At 40.9% G+C, this 16,160-nt stretch overlaps 1 protein-coding gene across 2 annotated transcripts in view; it reads left to right on the top strand.

The window, feature by feature from the left end:
- Window positions 1–14,185, top strand: part of Ap1s3 (adaptor related protein complex 1 subunit sigma 3) — a 72,657-nt gene extending 58,472 nt beyond the window's left edge. Inside the window, exons 4-5 of one of the 2 annotated variants that reach the window (XM_005361542.2) lie at window positions 6,925–7,062; window positions 12,357–14,185. In XM_005361542.2, the coding sequence (XP_005361599.1) occupies window positions 6,925–7,062; window positions 12,357–12,392 (174 nt within the window). In that variant the 3' untranslated portion in view covers window positions 12,393–14,185. Of the gene's footprint in view, window positions 1–6,924; window positions 7,063–8,157; window positions 8,325–12,356 lie in introns of those variants that run through there. The other variant, XM_026786352.1, reaches the window with a different exon arrangement.
- The last annotated feature ends 1,975 nt before the right edge of the window (window positions 14,186–16,160 follow it).

Below are 16,160 nucleotides of genomic sequence, written 5' to 3' on the forward strand. Positions count from 1 at the left end.
TAAATAAATAAATTAAAAAAAATAAAATAAAACACAGAAATATTTAGCTTTCTGCTTTCTTTTATTCTAACGAATTCTGATATTTTTGGTGCCTTCCTTTGAAATGAATTTTGCATGAGGTCTTTTGCTCTGGAGGAGTTTCTTGAAGTCTGAACTTTCATATAACCTGCTTTCTCTTCTATATTTCTGAACTCTAGTTTGACCTGTTCTGTTTCTGTGGATTAAGCCAACTTTGGTCATGCAACTTGAAGCTGAATTTTGATCTCTCAGTGCTTACTGAAAGTCAATCAGATAAGTCAAAGCACACCACTTAAGAGAATCTGAATGACCTCCACCTAAGGAAAGCGTAAAGAGGGTCAGAATAACTGCCTGTCTAGCATTGGTTCTCCATCCAATTCTAGTACACCTTTAGAAGCTCACTCTATCTTTGTCATGAATCAAAATTTTAATTCACTAAAGCATTCAATGACTCTTTCATTAAACTAAGAGCACTCCAGGGCTCCGTGCCCAGTAGGTGTTCAATTCTTATTAATTAACAGTGATGACCAAGGGCTTCTAGAACTGATCCTCATTGTCATTATCTTAGCAATATTTCATTTCTCTTTGGATTTATCTTTCTCTCCAGCTAATACCAAAGATCTCTTTGAATCCTGCCCTTAGATTATGCAAGGGGAAACTTACATCTTGAAGATATAGTATTTTGAAGGCAGATAAAACTCAAGATCTCTGGTTACTAATTTGAGTGATGTGTCTCACAGTACTTTTCAATTCTGAGGAGATTACCAAGGATTGTGTAGTCAATCTTTCAATCTTCAGTAAGTAGCATTAACCCCAATTTATAGATGCTAAGAAGAAATGCTTTGGGGTCTCCCAGTAGATAAGGAATTTAGATGCCTGCCATATTTCCATTCTGCATTGTAGCTGACGCAGGCAGCTTTTGAATTTGACCTAGGGAGTTTTTCTGTTTTAAGAGGAAGAGCATGCAGTGTCTTGATTCTAGTGTCTGCTCACACAGTAACCAGACCCAAGATTTCAGACCTACCATCTATCTCCATTTCACTGATGAGGATACACACTGGAAAGGGAGATAAAAATATTTGCTTTGTTAAATTCAAATACAATAAGTAGCAAAGACATATAAACGATTGGTTGCTATTTACGTATTGTTTTCTTGTAGCTTTGTGGTTCTTATTACCTGAAACATTTCCTTTGTGTAATTTGAAACTTCTTGTATTTACTTTAGAGTTCAAGGACAGCTGCTTCTTAGACTCTGCCCTAAGGGATTTGTTGTTGAAAGGGCAGAAATGTTCTCATCATAGTATATACTGGCTGTGAGAGAAGAGCTGTAAGCCACACTGTAGTAACACACAGATATCAGGAAGTGAAAGATAAAGTGAAAGTCATTTTTCTGCCATTTGTAAGTTGTGTGTCAGAATCTACATACATGGGGGGAAGTCAAAGGAATGTTTCATGTTTATTAGCATGGACTATGAAGGAAGATGCCACATACAATGCGGTGGTTGCTGAGTGTCAAAGGCATAGTTCTTCTATGCTGGGGTGGACCTTAGGTGGAATTTATAAGTATCCAAAAAAGAGCCAGTAGAGCTTGACTTTCACCCCAGCTCTGCAGGTTGTCACCCCTTCTTCGGTTTCGATGGAGCTGGGCTGTCGAGTAGCACTTGGGAGTTATATGAAGTACTTGCTCACTCCCAACAGTGTCCATGGTTGTGTGTGTCCGATTCTGCACACCTCCTTGCTGTAGTCCCTGAAACTAGGTGCAGTAAATTGATTGCCCCAGGCCTGTTAAAGGAGCACAGATCTGGGGATATGTGACTGCTCAGAGTAGGCCCTGAGACACTCCTAGTGAATTCGTAGAATGTTTGTTGGGTCTGCTGGACAGGCTTCTGTTGATGCTCTGTGCTAATGAGGCTCCTGTCTGTCTTGGATTTCTAGTCTGTACCAGCTTTGAATGCTGAGGTCTCTCTGCTGTCGCTCCTGGCTTCTAACCTCTCCTGACCTCTGATAACTGATTCTCTGGTCCTTTCATTCTAGTGTGTGGATCTCTAATTTACTGTAATTTCTTTCTGTTTAGTTTTATTGTTCAAAATTAGAAAATGCATTTTCATACTCTTCTGTACATACAATCTTTTAAACTTAAGCAAATGGATTGCAGTATGCATATTCTTATATAACTTTATTATTCTCCTTACAAGCTTGTTAGAGATTTTTTTCCCCACATTTTCCATATAAAAGTACCCTATTCTTTCCAAATTGTACATAGAATTCCTATGCCATTGTAGAGGTGTATATACATTGTTTTGTTTTGTTTTGTATATCAAGACAGTGTTTCTCTGTAGCTTTGGAGCCTGTCCTGGAACTAGCTCTTGTAGACCAGGTTGTCCTCGAACTCAAAGATCCTCCTGCCTTTGCCTCCTGAGTGCTGGGATTAAAGATGTGCGCCACCACTGCCTGGCTGTACATACATTGTTTAAACAGTTCCCTTGATTGGACTTTGGGTTGTTCCCAATTATTTTTATAAATGATATATAATAAACATAATGATTATTGCTTAGCCGGGCGGTGGTGGCGCACGCCTTTAATCCCAGCACTCGGGAGGCAGAGGCAGGCGGATCTCTGTGAGTTCGAGGCCAGCCTGGTCTACAAGAGCTAGTTCCAGGACAGGCACCAAAGCTACAGAGAAACCCTGTCTCGAAAAAAACCAAAAAAAAAAAAAGAAGAAGAAGAAGAAATGATTGTTGCTTATATGTCTTATTGGACATTGATTTTAGTATCATGAGGCTAAGCCCCTTATTGAACTGTTGAGTCCAGAAACTAAAAAAATACTTATTTGTTGTTTGGCATTATGTGCATGATGTGTATGTGGGCACGCGTGCGTGTGTGTGTGTGTGTGTGTGTGTGTGTGTGTGTGTGCCATTGCATGCAAGCAGCATTGCACATGTGGAAGCCAGAAGACAACTTTGTGGCATTCCTTTTATCTTTATATGTTCTCTGTGCATCAAACTCAGGTTGTCAGTATTGTAGGGTGTCCCAGAGAAGCCTGCCAATAGAAAGTCTTTGTTAGCTGGCAGCACCAAGCCTTTCTCAGGGTGAGCACAAGAACCATGTCTAGAGTTGACATGCTTCAGTTAGCAAGAACAGTTAGCCAGAAGTGTAATTACAGAAGCTAAAAACCAAGGTTAGTACATCTAGAGACTTTCCTAGAACTGTGTAGTGTGATGGCTTAGGTCTTTGTGCCGAGTTTTATGGCCTGAATGATGCTTTCATCATGGGGTCAGTTGTGCTAAGGCCTGGGGGCTATTGAGGTCCAGGGCCTGCTAAAATCAGGCTTCTCTCACAAGTGCTTTTACCAACTGATCCATCTTACCAGATGTGAGTGTGAGCATTTTTGCATTTAAAATTTGACCAGCCAACCAAAAATGGTACAAGCTTTATAAACTCATTGACAGTGAGGGTATGTACTTATTCATGCCATCACCAGCAATGGATATTTTCATTTAATTTCCTGGTGAGTATGGATTGTTTGCCTTTCTCTGACTCCTTGACATTATACTTATTCCTAGACGTCTATAATGCTCCCTCTTCTTGCTTTGTCAATGCATTGCTCATTATTTTGTTGTTGTTTGCTTGATTTGGTTTGTGGAGCTCTGACTGTCTTAGAACTCACTCTGTAGACCAGGCTGGCCTCTGCCTGTCTCCTAAGTGCTGGGATTAAAGGTGTGTGCCTCCATACTTGGCCTTTTCATTTGTTTTTACATTGTTCTTATCTTAGATGGGAATTTTCAAGAATTATTTCTGCATTGAGAATTCTGTATGCTTTTGTCAGTAAGAGAATAAAAAAGGAGGGGGGAGGATTTGGAAGAGCAGTTCAGTTCTTACTGGCATTTGCCTGGATTTGGAAGAGCAGTTCAGTTCGTACTGGCATGTGCCTGGATTTGGAAGAGCAGTTCAGTTCTTACTGGCATGTGCCAGGGTAAGGGCGTGAAAGAACATAGTGAGCTGGTAGCTTGAGTGACTGCGGCAGGTGATAAAGATCACATCTATCTTAAAACCTAGACCTCACAAAAAGAGGAATGAGAACAGCATGTTAGCAAAGTGTGAGACTGACTGTGGTCTTGAATGGGCAAAGAGATTACCTAAAAGATCATTGCTGTAAACCCAATAGGAGGGGTTACAGGCCAGAGCAGCTGCAAAGTGGAGGTATGGGAAACTCGTACTCTATTTATATGGTAGAATCAATAGGATTGGTAACCAAGAAAACACATCAGGACCAAGGGAAGAAAAAACACATCAGGACCAAGGGAAGAAAAGATGTCTTAATTAGGGTTACTGTTGCTGTGATGACACATCACAAGCAAAGAAGCTTGATGAGAAAAGGGTTTATTCAACTTATACTTCCACATCACAGTTTATCATCAATGGAAGCCAGGACAGGAACTCAGGTAAGGCAGGCACCTGGAGGTAGGAGCTGATGCAGAAGTTCTGGAGGGGTGCTTATTGTTCCTTGTAGTTTGCTTAGCCTGCTTTCTTGTAGGACCCAGAATCATCAGCCCATCAATCACTAATTAAGGAAATGCCATATAGGCTTGCCTATAGCCTAATCATATGGAGGAATTTCCTTTCTCTTATGACTCTAACTTGTGTCTAGTTAATCTGAAACTTGCCAGTACAAGAAGAATGAGTGTGTGTGTGTGTGTGTGTGTGTGTGTGTGTGTGTGTGTGTTGGGGGGATAAGTGAGCTCTTACAGGAGTTAGAGAAAATAATAAGAAAGAAGCTACTAAGCAAAATAGAGACTAAAGGAAGAAAGAATATGTTTGAGATCATGGCTAAGGGCGCTAACTGCTCTTCAGAGGACCCAGGTTCAATTTCCGCCATCTACATGGCAGCTAACAACTGTCTCTAACTCCAAGATCTGTTACCCTCACACAGATACACATGCAGGCAAAACACCAACGCACATAAAATAAAAATAAATAAATCACTTAAAGAAAAGAATATTTTTTAGATCAATTTCAGACATGGTGATGTGGAACTAAGAATACCCAAGTAGACAGACATGTGTAGCCAGTGGGTGAAAATACTGGGCAAATGGGGATTGGTCTTGTTTGCTGCACCATTTGCAGGCCAGAGCAGCTATGAAGTGGAGGAATGAGAAGTGTTCTATTTGCATGTAAGAACCAATAGGATTGGTGACCACATCAAGAGGACAGACCCAGTAGATGGAGATGAATGAGAGAAGGGAGCTGTCACTGAGAGCCAGTGAGTTTGTCTAGAAGACGATGTCTATTGCAACGCCAAGGCATGTGCTGAAGAATGCTGTCATTTAAGAAGAAATGCCACATGTGGTGGACACGCTGCCGTTGTGCAAACTGATATGCCCCAAACACTCCATAAATACTTCTTCAGAAAAAGTATTTTCTGAACATATATATATATATATATTCATTTATTTTGGTGGAGGATTACATGTTTGCTAGTGCATGTGTGTAGAGTCGGGAGTCCAGCTTGTGGGAATAGGTGCTCTCTTTCTACCATGTGGGTCTTGGTGATCAAACTCAAGGTCCAGGACTTGGAAGCAAGTACTTTGATCCTTGAGCTTTGTTCCAGACCAATAAGTACTTACCAACCAAATACAAGTTCGTGGGGAGGAGTAACACGGAATCATCCAGAAAGTCCAAGAACCATCATCTGAGTCAGAGGAGGCTCACAGCCATTAGATGGCTTTGCCAACATCAAGGGAGAAAGATGTCTAAGAAACAAATTGGTAGGTGTATCAGTTGCTACGGAGGGGAGTTTGAGGGAAAATTGAGGTGCTTTTAGCTAGATGGCTTAAAGAAAGCAATTTTGTTTGGGCAGATAAGGTCTGAATGCAGAAGGAGTCAGTTTGCAGTGCGCTGTAAGGTAAGCAGTGAGGAAGCCGACAGAAACAGGATTCCCTGTTTGAAGTGTTTAGATTATGGGGATAGCTTCGCCGTTTGCTTCACTTCCACAGTGACACCTGCCAGTCCCTCTTGATCTTTGACCCTGGTTAATGTGCTGTTCCACTAACAAGAGGCCTTCAGTATTGTGGGAAAATGCTGGCCGCACAGGTGTTTGGAGCCGATCTAGACCTACTGACCCGGAAGGTGCAGGAGCCTGGCCTGCAGGAAGAGTTTTCAGAAGGTTTAACAGGGAAATTTGGAAATTTGCAGTTCACTGGCCTAAGATCTTTAAACCTGAGTGCCTGAGAACTGAGGCTCTGTCCTTCTACTTAGAAAGCAGCAGGCACCCAGCTTCTGCATGTGACTGTGGACACAGGAGCCTAGGAAGCCTCACTCCCCCACGGAGTCTCGACACAAAACATTCTGTTAGTTACTTTCCGATGACTGTGATGAAATACTGTGACCAAAAGGAGCACATCAAGGGAAGTTTATTTGGTTCACAGATCCAGAGGAAGGGTCCATAATGACAGGGAGGTGTGCTAGCAGGTGGGGGGTCGCATCTCAATCTCACACAGGAAGCAGAGATAAAGAGAGTGGATATGGACCGGAAGAGGGATGAGGGTATCAATCCTTGAAGCCTGCCCCCAAGACTGGACCCCCCCCCCCACAAAGGATCCATAACCTCCCCAGGCAACACCAGCTGGTGACTAATTGTTCAAATACTTGAGCCTATGGGGGCCATTTCCCTTTCAAACCAGTACAAATCTCATTTTCTAAAGACATGCTCTGCTTTAATAGGATTTGGTTTTACGTTTTCTAAAGGTCTGGGATTCTCTTCTCCTGTCTTTCTATCCTTAAAATGCCATGTGGTGCTTTACATTTGCCTACCACTTGAATGGCAATGCTGGGAGAGTTGGAGCCAGTGGCAGACGCTTTCCTGATTCCAAATTTATCAAATCGTTTATTTTTTTTTCTCCTTACCAGGTCTGTGAGCTGGATATTATCTTTAATTTTGAAAAGGCGTATTTTATCCTCGATGAATTTATAATAGGTGGAGAAATTCAGGAAACATCCAAGAAAACGGCAGTCAAGGCCATTGAAGACTCTGATATGTTACAGGAGGTCAGTATAGTTTTTATTCCTGGGAAAGATGATGTTGATTCCAGCACTAATTATAATATAGCTACCACTCTGCTTACTACACCCGCATGTTGTGCTGGGCATAGCTTCTACTTTAAACAATTCTCACGTATTAGTTTGCTCAATTCTTTCAGCAATTCTAACCAGGTCTCAGTCTGTTTTCTTGTGAGTGAACAGAGACTCGGGAGGTGAAATGTTCTGCTCATTTTTGTAGTTAATAAATATGAAATAGAGCTTTGGACCCTTGTGGTTTAGTCCTGAGTCTTTGCTTGTCCTGTCTTGCTGAGCTTCAGGGTCTGAAAATATCTTACCCTCTTAGGGGTATCAAATGCTTGGAGCTATTCTTTGCAAATGTAATTTTATGAGATGTATAAAAAGGCTTTCATTAAAATATCTGCTCTGCCCTGGGAAGGAGACACAGCAGTACGGAGTTATTTCATTTGCCAGGAATATTAGAGCTATGTTATCGAAGATGGCATTTGTCATTTTAATTGAAATTCCCTGCCTCTTGGGAAGACCCTAGGTCTGTGTCTGTGTGCTCTTGTTTGTGTAAATGAATCAGGAGCACTTATGGCTGGATTGCTGAGGTATAAATGGGCCCTGAAACCTGTGCTTGGCACTGCCCCTGACATTTTGCCTCATATAATATCCAGGGACTTTTTTTTTTTAGAAGCATCCCAGATTTGAATCTGACCTAGTAGGGTAATATAACTTACATTAACCCCTTCCAGGTCACTGGAAAAGAACACTGTGTTTCTCTGACCTTTGCCTTCTAGAATGAGACAGTTCTGAACAGTCCTAAACCAAACATATTTCTGGGTGCTTAGATTCTGTCCCAGCCTCCCAGAATACCAGTGGGTCTTCCTTCCTTCCCTCTCTTTTCCCCCTGTTGCCCCCACTCTCCGCTCTGTGTGTGTGTGTGTGTGTGTGTATTTGTTTTTTTGGACAGAGTCTTACAGTGTAACCCAGGCTGGCTTTAAATTCACTATTCTGCCTCTACCTCCCAAGTGCTGGGATGACAGGCATGTACCACACCTGGCCTCAGTGGGTCTTTCCATCTTCCTGTTTTCATAACAGCAGGTCAAGAGTCAAGAGGATTTCAAGAATTGTAAAGTACCCATTTAAAATTGGTACTAAGGCCATTCTTCCTGCTATTTGGAAATAAGAGACTGATTAAGTTAATAAGACATTAGGCATGATTTCCCAGCAACTGTCTTGGCAATACTTTGAGCTGATTACTTACTCCTGCCCATGGAGGGACTCCATCCTCAGGTGAGTGGACATGAAGAAAGGCAAGGGTGGGTCCCACAAGCAGCTCTGGGTGCCTGTTAGGTCAGTGCATTCATTGCTAGAGGTATTATCCCCTTGAAGAAATGCATTAAACCTCATTGAGTCTTACTTGACTCCTTCCAAATGTCACAAAAGGGATTTTATGAGGCACTGAAGCAATCAGTACTTATAAATAAATTGTAAAAGAACATTTATTAAAATATGCTGGAGCCGGGCGGTGGTGGCGCACGCCTTTAATCCCAGCACTCGGGAGGCAGAGGCAGGCGGATCTCTGTGAGTTCGAGGCCAGCCTGGTCTACAGAGCTAGTTCCAGGACAGGAACCAAAAGCTACAGAGAAACCCTGTCTCGAAAAATCAAAAATAAAATAAAATAAAATAAAATATGCTGGGGTGGAGAAGCAGGGAGTGGGAAGTGAGGGTTATTCCTAAGACTCTACTCATTGTCTTTAAGATAGAAGCTTCTTATAGGAGAGACAGACCTTTCACAGGATCTTTGGTACTTTGGTAGCTAAAGCTTCCTGAATTGAGGCCAAGACACACCTGAGTTATTTCGAAGTCCCCCCGGCTGCAGGAAATAGGCTTTAAGAACTTTCAGTGGATCTTTGTTCCTAGTTCCACTTAAATCTTGGAAGCAGGCATTTCAAGAAGTGAGCCCTTTCACAGGAAAGCACTAATTGGTTGGCCCGTGTCCCTGATGGCTGAGAAGACAGTGTGAACTGGTAGAGTTAGATGCCCCGTCTTAAGCCCTGTACCTCAGCGACCAGGCAAGATTGTGGCTGCCCTTAAATGGCTCTTGTTGAATGAACAGAGCCTGCCAAATGCCACAGTGTTGTTAGTGTCCTTGTGGGCTCCAGTACCCTTTCCAGTGACATCTGTGAACATTTTGGGAGAGCTTGTGGAAGAGTCAACTTTGCATGTCTGGTCTGCTTCATAAAGTACAGAATATGTAGGAGAAAATGTTCAAATTGCATAAAGGGGAAGAATGCCCCTTTACTTCCTGACCTGCCACCAGCCCCACGTTGGACACTATTTGTCATATCCCATGCCTGAGGGACAATTACTGGGTCCTGCCTGGCTTCTTCATCCCTGTTTGGAGGGAATTGTGAAGATTAAGAAAAATAGACAAGAGACAACTGATAGAGTTGGGAGGGCATCTGGTAAATAATGAGTTTTGCCTCATATTTTTTTCTCATAGGCTTTCTATGCCCCAGTCCAAAGAGGAAGGGGAAGGCAAGAGACTTCTTTACCATGATATAAGGAACTAACAAAGTAATTATTCTTAGTATTCAAAACATCAAGTAACCACACTCTAGGTCAAAACATCCTGTCAGTAGCCACACCTTAGGTCAAATCTCCCGTCTTATAACCTTGAAGGAGCAAGAACAGGTCTGGTTCTCTGACCTTTAGTCAAGGTGGAACGAATCCTCTTCTGTGGGTTCCCACACTTAGAGTTCAGCTCTAAGTACGCATTTGTAGTTACTAGGGCCCAAGAAAGGCCTTTATGATGTTGTCTTCTTTTAGAACAACTGAAAACCATGAAATAGCTCTTAGGACTTTCCCCTCAATTACACCTAATGAAAGTTTCTTGGGCTAGGGGAGAGAAACAAAAGTTAATTTCACATATTTAATAATACCCATAGTCTTAAAGCTCCAGGTGCTCATCTTAATCTGAGCATATCCAGGTTAGATGTTGATAATTCTGAAAGTCTAATTGTCTGGGGATGACTGATATGGGAGGGAGGAACAGCCATGTGGGTGATGTCATAAAGTTAGAAGCATAGAGATTGTAGAGTAGAGGTTGTACTAGATGAAGAGAATGATCTTCACAGACCATAGCCTGTTAGGAAGGGCTGGTCAAATGGCGTCAAGCCGTAGGCCATCTTATTCATGAGGATGTATGAACAACTGCTTGGTACAACCCAATACTTTTCAATATTCAGAGCATAAACCAAAACCACAGTGCAGTAGAAAGGGGATGCATATTAGGTACAGAATGCATCTTATCAAGGTATGAGAGTTTCCAGTTGGGTCCAAAGATATGATCCTAGCTTGACGCTAGTGAAGGCAAGGGAAGACAAAGATTTGAGACTGTGACTGTTTTAAGTCAGTTCCAACCCTTTTAAGTGCAAGTTCAAGAAAACAACAAATTCTTACAACATTTTTTTATGTCCTTGGAGTGATAGCAGGAATCACCTCATGGTGGATAACCAGAGCCCAGTAAACCTTGCGGCAGTGAGGTGTTCACTTTATGTCCTTGACCATCTCATGCTTCTTCAAGGCTGCAGAAAGTGTTGGGCAGGGTGTCCATACTGTCCATTCAAATTTGCAACAGTAAGACATTTTAACTGCAAAGACAATATAGCCGTAGCAATATAAGAGTATCAAGCAAAGGGAATATGTTATTCTAGATTTTATTTTATCATCCTTTTTTTTTTTTTTTTTTTTTTTGGTTTTTCGAGACAGGGTTTCTCCGTGGCTTTGGAGCCTGTCCTGGAACTAGCTCTGTAAGACCAGGCTGGTCTCGAACTCACAGAGATCCGCCTGCCTCTGCCTCCCGAGTGCTGTGATTAAAGGCGTGCGCCACCATCGCCCGGCTTTATCATCCTTTTAATATTGATAATGTGCTGTCATCTCTTACTCTAAATTTGAGACTTAATTTGCTTTGGATCTTTTTAAATGGGGATAAACTCTACAAAATTCACATAGGTTAGGGGTCATTGTTGATACCCAAGTCAAGTTAAAAGGTAATGATGGAATATTTAAGAGGAGATTCAGGCCAGATGTCCTTGGTTATGAGCCTCTTTGGACCAGTGCTCAGTTAGGAGGCTGACAAGCTTTAGAGAAAGTGTGAGTGACTAATCATAAATCATTTCAGCAGTGGTACACTGAGATTCTAAAGAGACAGGGGATACAGGTAGAAACCCTGATTTCTGATACGGGTATCCTCTAGATCAGTGGTGCTCAACCTTCCTGATGCTGCAACCCTTCAGTACAGTTCCTCATGTTGTGATGACCCCCCCCCAACCATAAAATTATTCTGTGGCTACTTCATAACTGCAATTTTTCTACTCCTGTGAATTATAATGTGAATACCTGATTTTCTGGATATCTACTATGCAACCTCCAGGTTGAGCAGCTCTGGACAATCTTGTTGGCCACATCCTTGATCTCTTTGGCCCCAGCTGCCAATCTTTCCTGAGGTGTTGAATGATCACACACATGTTGGGGTGCATAATTAAATGTCAATTGCTAAGCAAGTTGGGAGAGACTCACAGTGGCTTAAAGTTTTGCCTAAGGAAACTTGCTATCCCCCCACCCTCCATGAGCTCTCTTACTGATGTAACCTGGGTCATTGTTTTTCATAAATGTGTATCTGTTCAGTAGGAGGGAGTTTGCAATACCAGTGTGGAATTCTACCTGTCTTATCAAACACTTAAAAGAAAAGATGAAGACAGGAAACTAAAACTTTGGGGCTTAGCAGCAAACTTGATAACTGAAAGAGGATCTGGATATTTTGGAGAAGTGCTCTTCCAAAGGCATGGTGGAAAGCTTTCAGAGTCATAGGATACTTATCCCTTCTGACTGGGCTGTAGGTATAAAGAAGAGGTTCTGCACAGCATAGAAAACAATGCATGTGTTACATGTACTTGGGGTGGTCCTCACGGCCATTTAGACAGGAGCTTTAAATGAACAGTGGTGTCTCCGTAGTTGTTTCAACATCTCTCTTCCCAAACATCCACTTCCTGATCAAGCTTACCCTTTTCTCAGTTGAAAGTGATGTATGTACAGTCATGTGTACATGTAGGTAAATGATATTCAAACTTGTAGCCACTTAAAGTAGAATGCAAAGAGTTATGTCTATATATGCTTTTGATTTTTTTCAACATTGTAAAACAAAAAAAACCAACAGAATGAAAAACAAATTATAGTCTGTTAATGCATATGGTTTAAAGGGAAGATTGCTCTAAATCACTGTTCTCTTTCAGACAATGGAAGAATACATGAACAAGCCCACGTTTTAACTGTGCCATCTACTTGAAGATTCTGAGTGCTTCGTGTTGGGAATCAACCAATGAGCAACTCTTTGCATCCAGTCTCCACACAGCTTCTGGCTCCATGCCAAAAATAACTTAAAGGGATTGTTGTTAGCATAATGTATTTATAGTTGCTACGTGTCTGTGTATCAGTACTCATTGTGGCTCTTGTTGTTTCAAATAGTTGCTGCAGATTGAATAGTTGTTTGCCGTGTTTGTGGCATTTTTTTAAATGTAATTTCAAATATTAGTTGCAATATAATAATTTTTGTTGCCATTTGATCGGTCTACCTGTAGACTGACAACTACTTTGTGATAACTCACAATTTTGAATGTAAAGGATATTTTATATAACAAATGCCTTTCCTAAATGTTTTTAAAAGGTACATGAATTCAAATTTATGTTACTAGTTCAGATTTCATACATGATACAGACATTTTTAAATGTTCAATACTACTATAATTTCAGGTCAGATACAATTTATATGACTTTCATGTTTTTAATTCAAGTTATTTTCTTCAGAATTTGGGATAGAACTTTATAAATGATTTTGATGTTTTAGAAGGTGCTAGATTGAGGTTTTTTTTAAACTTTACTTTCAATTGAATATAAGGGACATTTCAATAAGGTTATGTTTTCTACAAGCTACCTATTTATTATGGTTTCAGGAGATCTGGAGATAAAATATTACAGCATCTCCTATTATTACCAAAGTACTAACAAATGAATAGCTAGATCAATAATTGTAATCTCCACCACTATCTTACATCTCATGTTCCATTTAATCCTTGTGATTGAGAGGCTTCTTCAAATAATTTTAATGTAAGCTGAATGTATCAGGTTTCCTTAGGGCATGTATTTTCATTGTGTCCTTTATGGGAGGGGACTCTATTCCTTTTTCCTCTCCTCTTCCCCAGGAAAATATTTTCTGCTGACCACTATTATTGTGACCATGTCACCTTCATGCTTCCAAAACAAACATTCTGCATAGTCAGGTACTGAGTGTGCTCAGACATGAAGTAGGGAGTTGCTGTGTGGCGTTTGTTCTCGGCACCCGTGTCTGGAGTTTAGGGTATGCATTTTCATTGTGAATGTCAAGGTCTGATATCATCCATATCAGAGTGCTTAGGACGCTTACGATTTTCCTAAGACAATAGTGAGCTTGAGTTTGGGTTCTGTGGGAGATCTTGAAAGGGAACATGATGGTTTGTTGCCTTTGGTCCATCTCACCAGTCATATTTAAGGCATGATGGCAAAACCAGAATGGAAGAACAGTCAAACGGACCCATTCCTCAATATAACCATTTATAAAAAGGCAATAACTCAGTTTGCATATGAGGTAATAAATGGACTTTTAATAGCTGACGTAGCTTCAGATTAATAATATGACTATGGTGGCCGGTTGATGTTTGTCCCTTTTGAACAACTTTGTTTAGACAGACTTCAGGTTTGTGCACTAACTAAAAAAAAAAAAAAATGGTTGAGAATCTTTGTTTTTCAAACATTTTGTAAAACTGAACTTTCTAATTTCAGAGGTTTTCTGGTTCCTCCTCAGTGTTTTTGAATGAAGGTATCATAAAATGTACTGCTTATATTCTGGATAAAAACACTTTTGACACTGTCCAACTTGTACAAGATTCTTCCTGTCGATGTACACATAGAAAGTGATTATATTTATATGCCATACTGGGGTAAATTCAAAAGATTTGAGGAATGGCTTACATGAACTTTAGTGAAAATCATTATGCATATTTTCTTTATTATTACAAAAGTCTAAGAAAAGTACCAAGTGAAAAGAAAAATAATATTGAATTTGTATAAAACTTCCCAATAAAATGTTAAAAGATGTTGATAATGAACTTGAGTATGATTTCATGACTATACATGTAATATATATGTGTGTGTGTGTGTGTGTGTGTGTGTGTGTGTGTGTGTGTGTTAACTAATCTTTTAGTTCTTATCATTCTAATTTTAGTTTCTGGTAAAATCTCTTTAGAATTTCTTGCTACCCTTGGCAGTGGTGGTGCACGCCTTTAATCCCAGCACTCGGGAGGCAGAGGCAGGTAGATCTCTGAGTTCAAGGCCAGCCTGGTTTACACAGCGAGTTTCAGAACAGCCAGGGCTACACAGAGAAACCCTGTCTCAAAAAAACAAAACAAAACAACCCTCCCCCTGCACACATACACACAAAAACAACTAAAAAGGGAAAAAAGAAAATAATTTCTTGCTGTTTAGTAATGAGAACCTCACAAGGTAGAGGCTCCTGGGAGCATATTCATTTCTTCCCCCATTCTGTTCTTCCAGCAATTCTTTACAGTGTGACAACAGGATTTCTTTACTGGCAGCCGAGAAGCAATCAGTCTTTCATTACTTTTATTAACATATGTCAAGGCGTTTTTGCGATAAAATAAGTGAATTTTCTCATCCTGAATCTCTTAAAATAATGATAAGGCTTTCATCAAATACACTGTGCTTTGAATCCCAATAATTCTTCCAAGATGTGTATTATCGGACTATAAAATATCATTGATGGACTACATGGACATCAATTGACTTCTCAGAGGTTTCATCAATAAACACATTGATAAGTGTTAGTGTAGTTTTTCATATGGTCCCTGCAGTTTTTGATACAATACATTCAGATGTTCTGGAATATGTAAAGCCAACCAATGACAATTTCCAACTATGGTAAATGGGAGGCCATTTCTTTGTTTCATCCCTTTTTTGATTTGTTACAAACAAACACTTAATAAAACTACCCATGGACAATGTGCCTTAATACTAGACAGCAATAATCTGCTTTGTCACAGGTAAAACCAGAAGCATCTAATAACATCTAGGGCTTTATTAAAGTCACTTTTCTCCTCCCCCCATCCCTTATCCCCCCTTCTCTCCCCACTCTTCTCTCCTTCCTCACGCCTTTTCCTCCTTCCCTCCCTCTCTCTCTTTCCCTGAATTAATGCCTTCTTCCCTCTACTTCCTCCCCGGTTTCCCTCCCTTTCTTCTCCCTCTCTGTCTTCGCTGGCTTTCTATTGCTGCGATAAAATACCATGACCAAAAGCACCTTGGTGAAGAAAGGGTTTATTTCAGCTTATGGTTTATAGACCATCATGAAGGGAAATCACGGCAGGAACTGAAGCAGACCCCACACGATTGCTGCTTGCCCATCTTGCTTGCCTATACCACCTAGAATCACCCGCTCAAGATAGTGCCACCCTCAGTGGGCTGGGCCCTCCCACATTAATTATGGCTCAAGAAAATGCCACACAGATTTGTACACAGGTCAATCCGATGGTGGCAATTTCTCACCTGAGGGTCCCTCAAATATAGGTGACTCAAGTTTGTGTCAAGGTGACAAAAAACTAGCCAGCACACTCACTGTCATTTTTTTCCCATCACAGGACCTCATTGTGTAGCCAAAGCTGGCCTCTGCTGGTGACCCTCCTGCCCCTGCCACCCAGCTGCTGAGGTTTCGGCATATAACACCACACCTGCCTTAGATTCACATTTTGATGTATGTTTTGGTATGTAATTCAAGCCTCCAGACAGACGTTAGAAAGTTCTCCATAAATGAATTCACATATTTACTGAATCTTAGGGTCCTCTTGGATGTGGCCCATCGGTCCCTAGTATGTGCACCTCTCTCATCATGGCTTCAGTTCTAGGTGCTCATTTATTGTTTTGGCTTTCTAGTGTGTTTTAACGTTTCTTTTGAGAGCATCTCTCTCGACTAAGAAAAGTCAATTAATTTGAGA

Source organism: Microtus ochrogaster, linkage group LG4 (genome assembly GCF_000317375.1).
Source record: "Microtus ochrogaster isolate Prairie Vole_2 linkage group LG4, MicOch1.0, whole genome shotgun sequence".
Classification (NCBI taxonomy): domain Eukaryota; kingdom Metazoa; phylum Chordata; class Mammalia; order Rodentia; family Cricetidae; genus Microtus; species Microtus ochrogaster.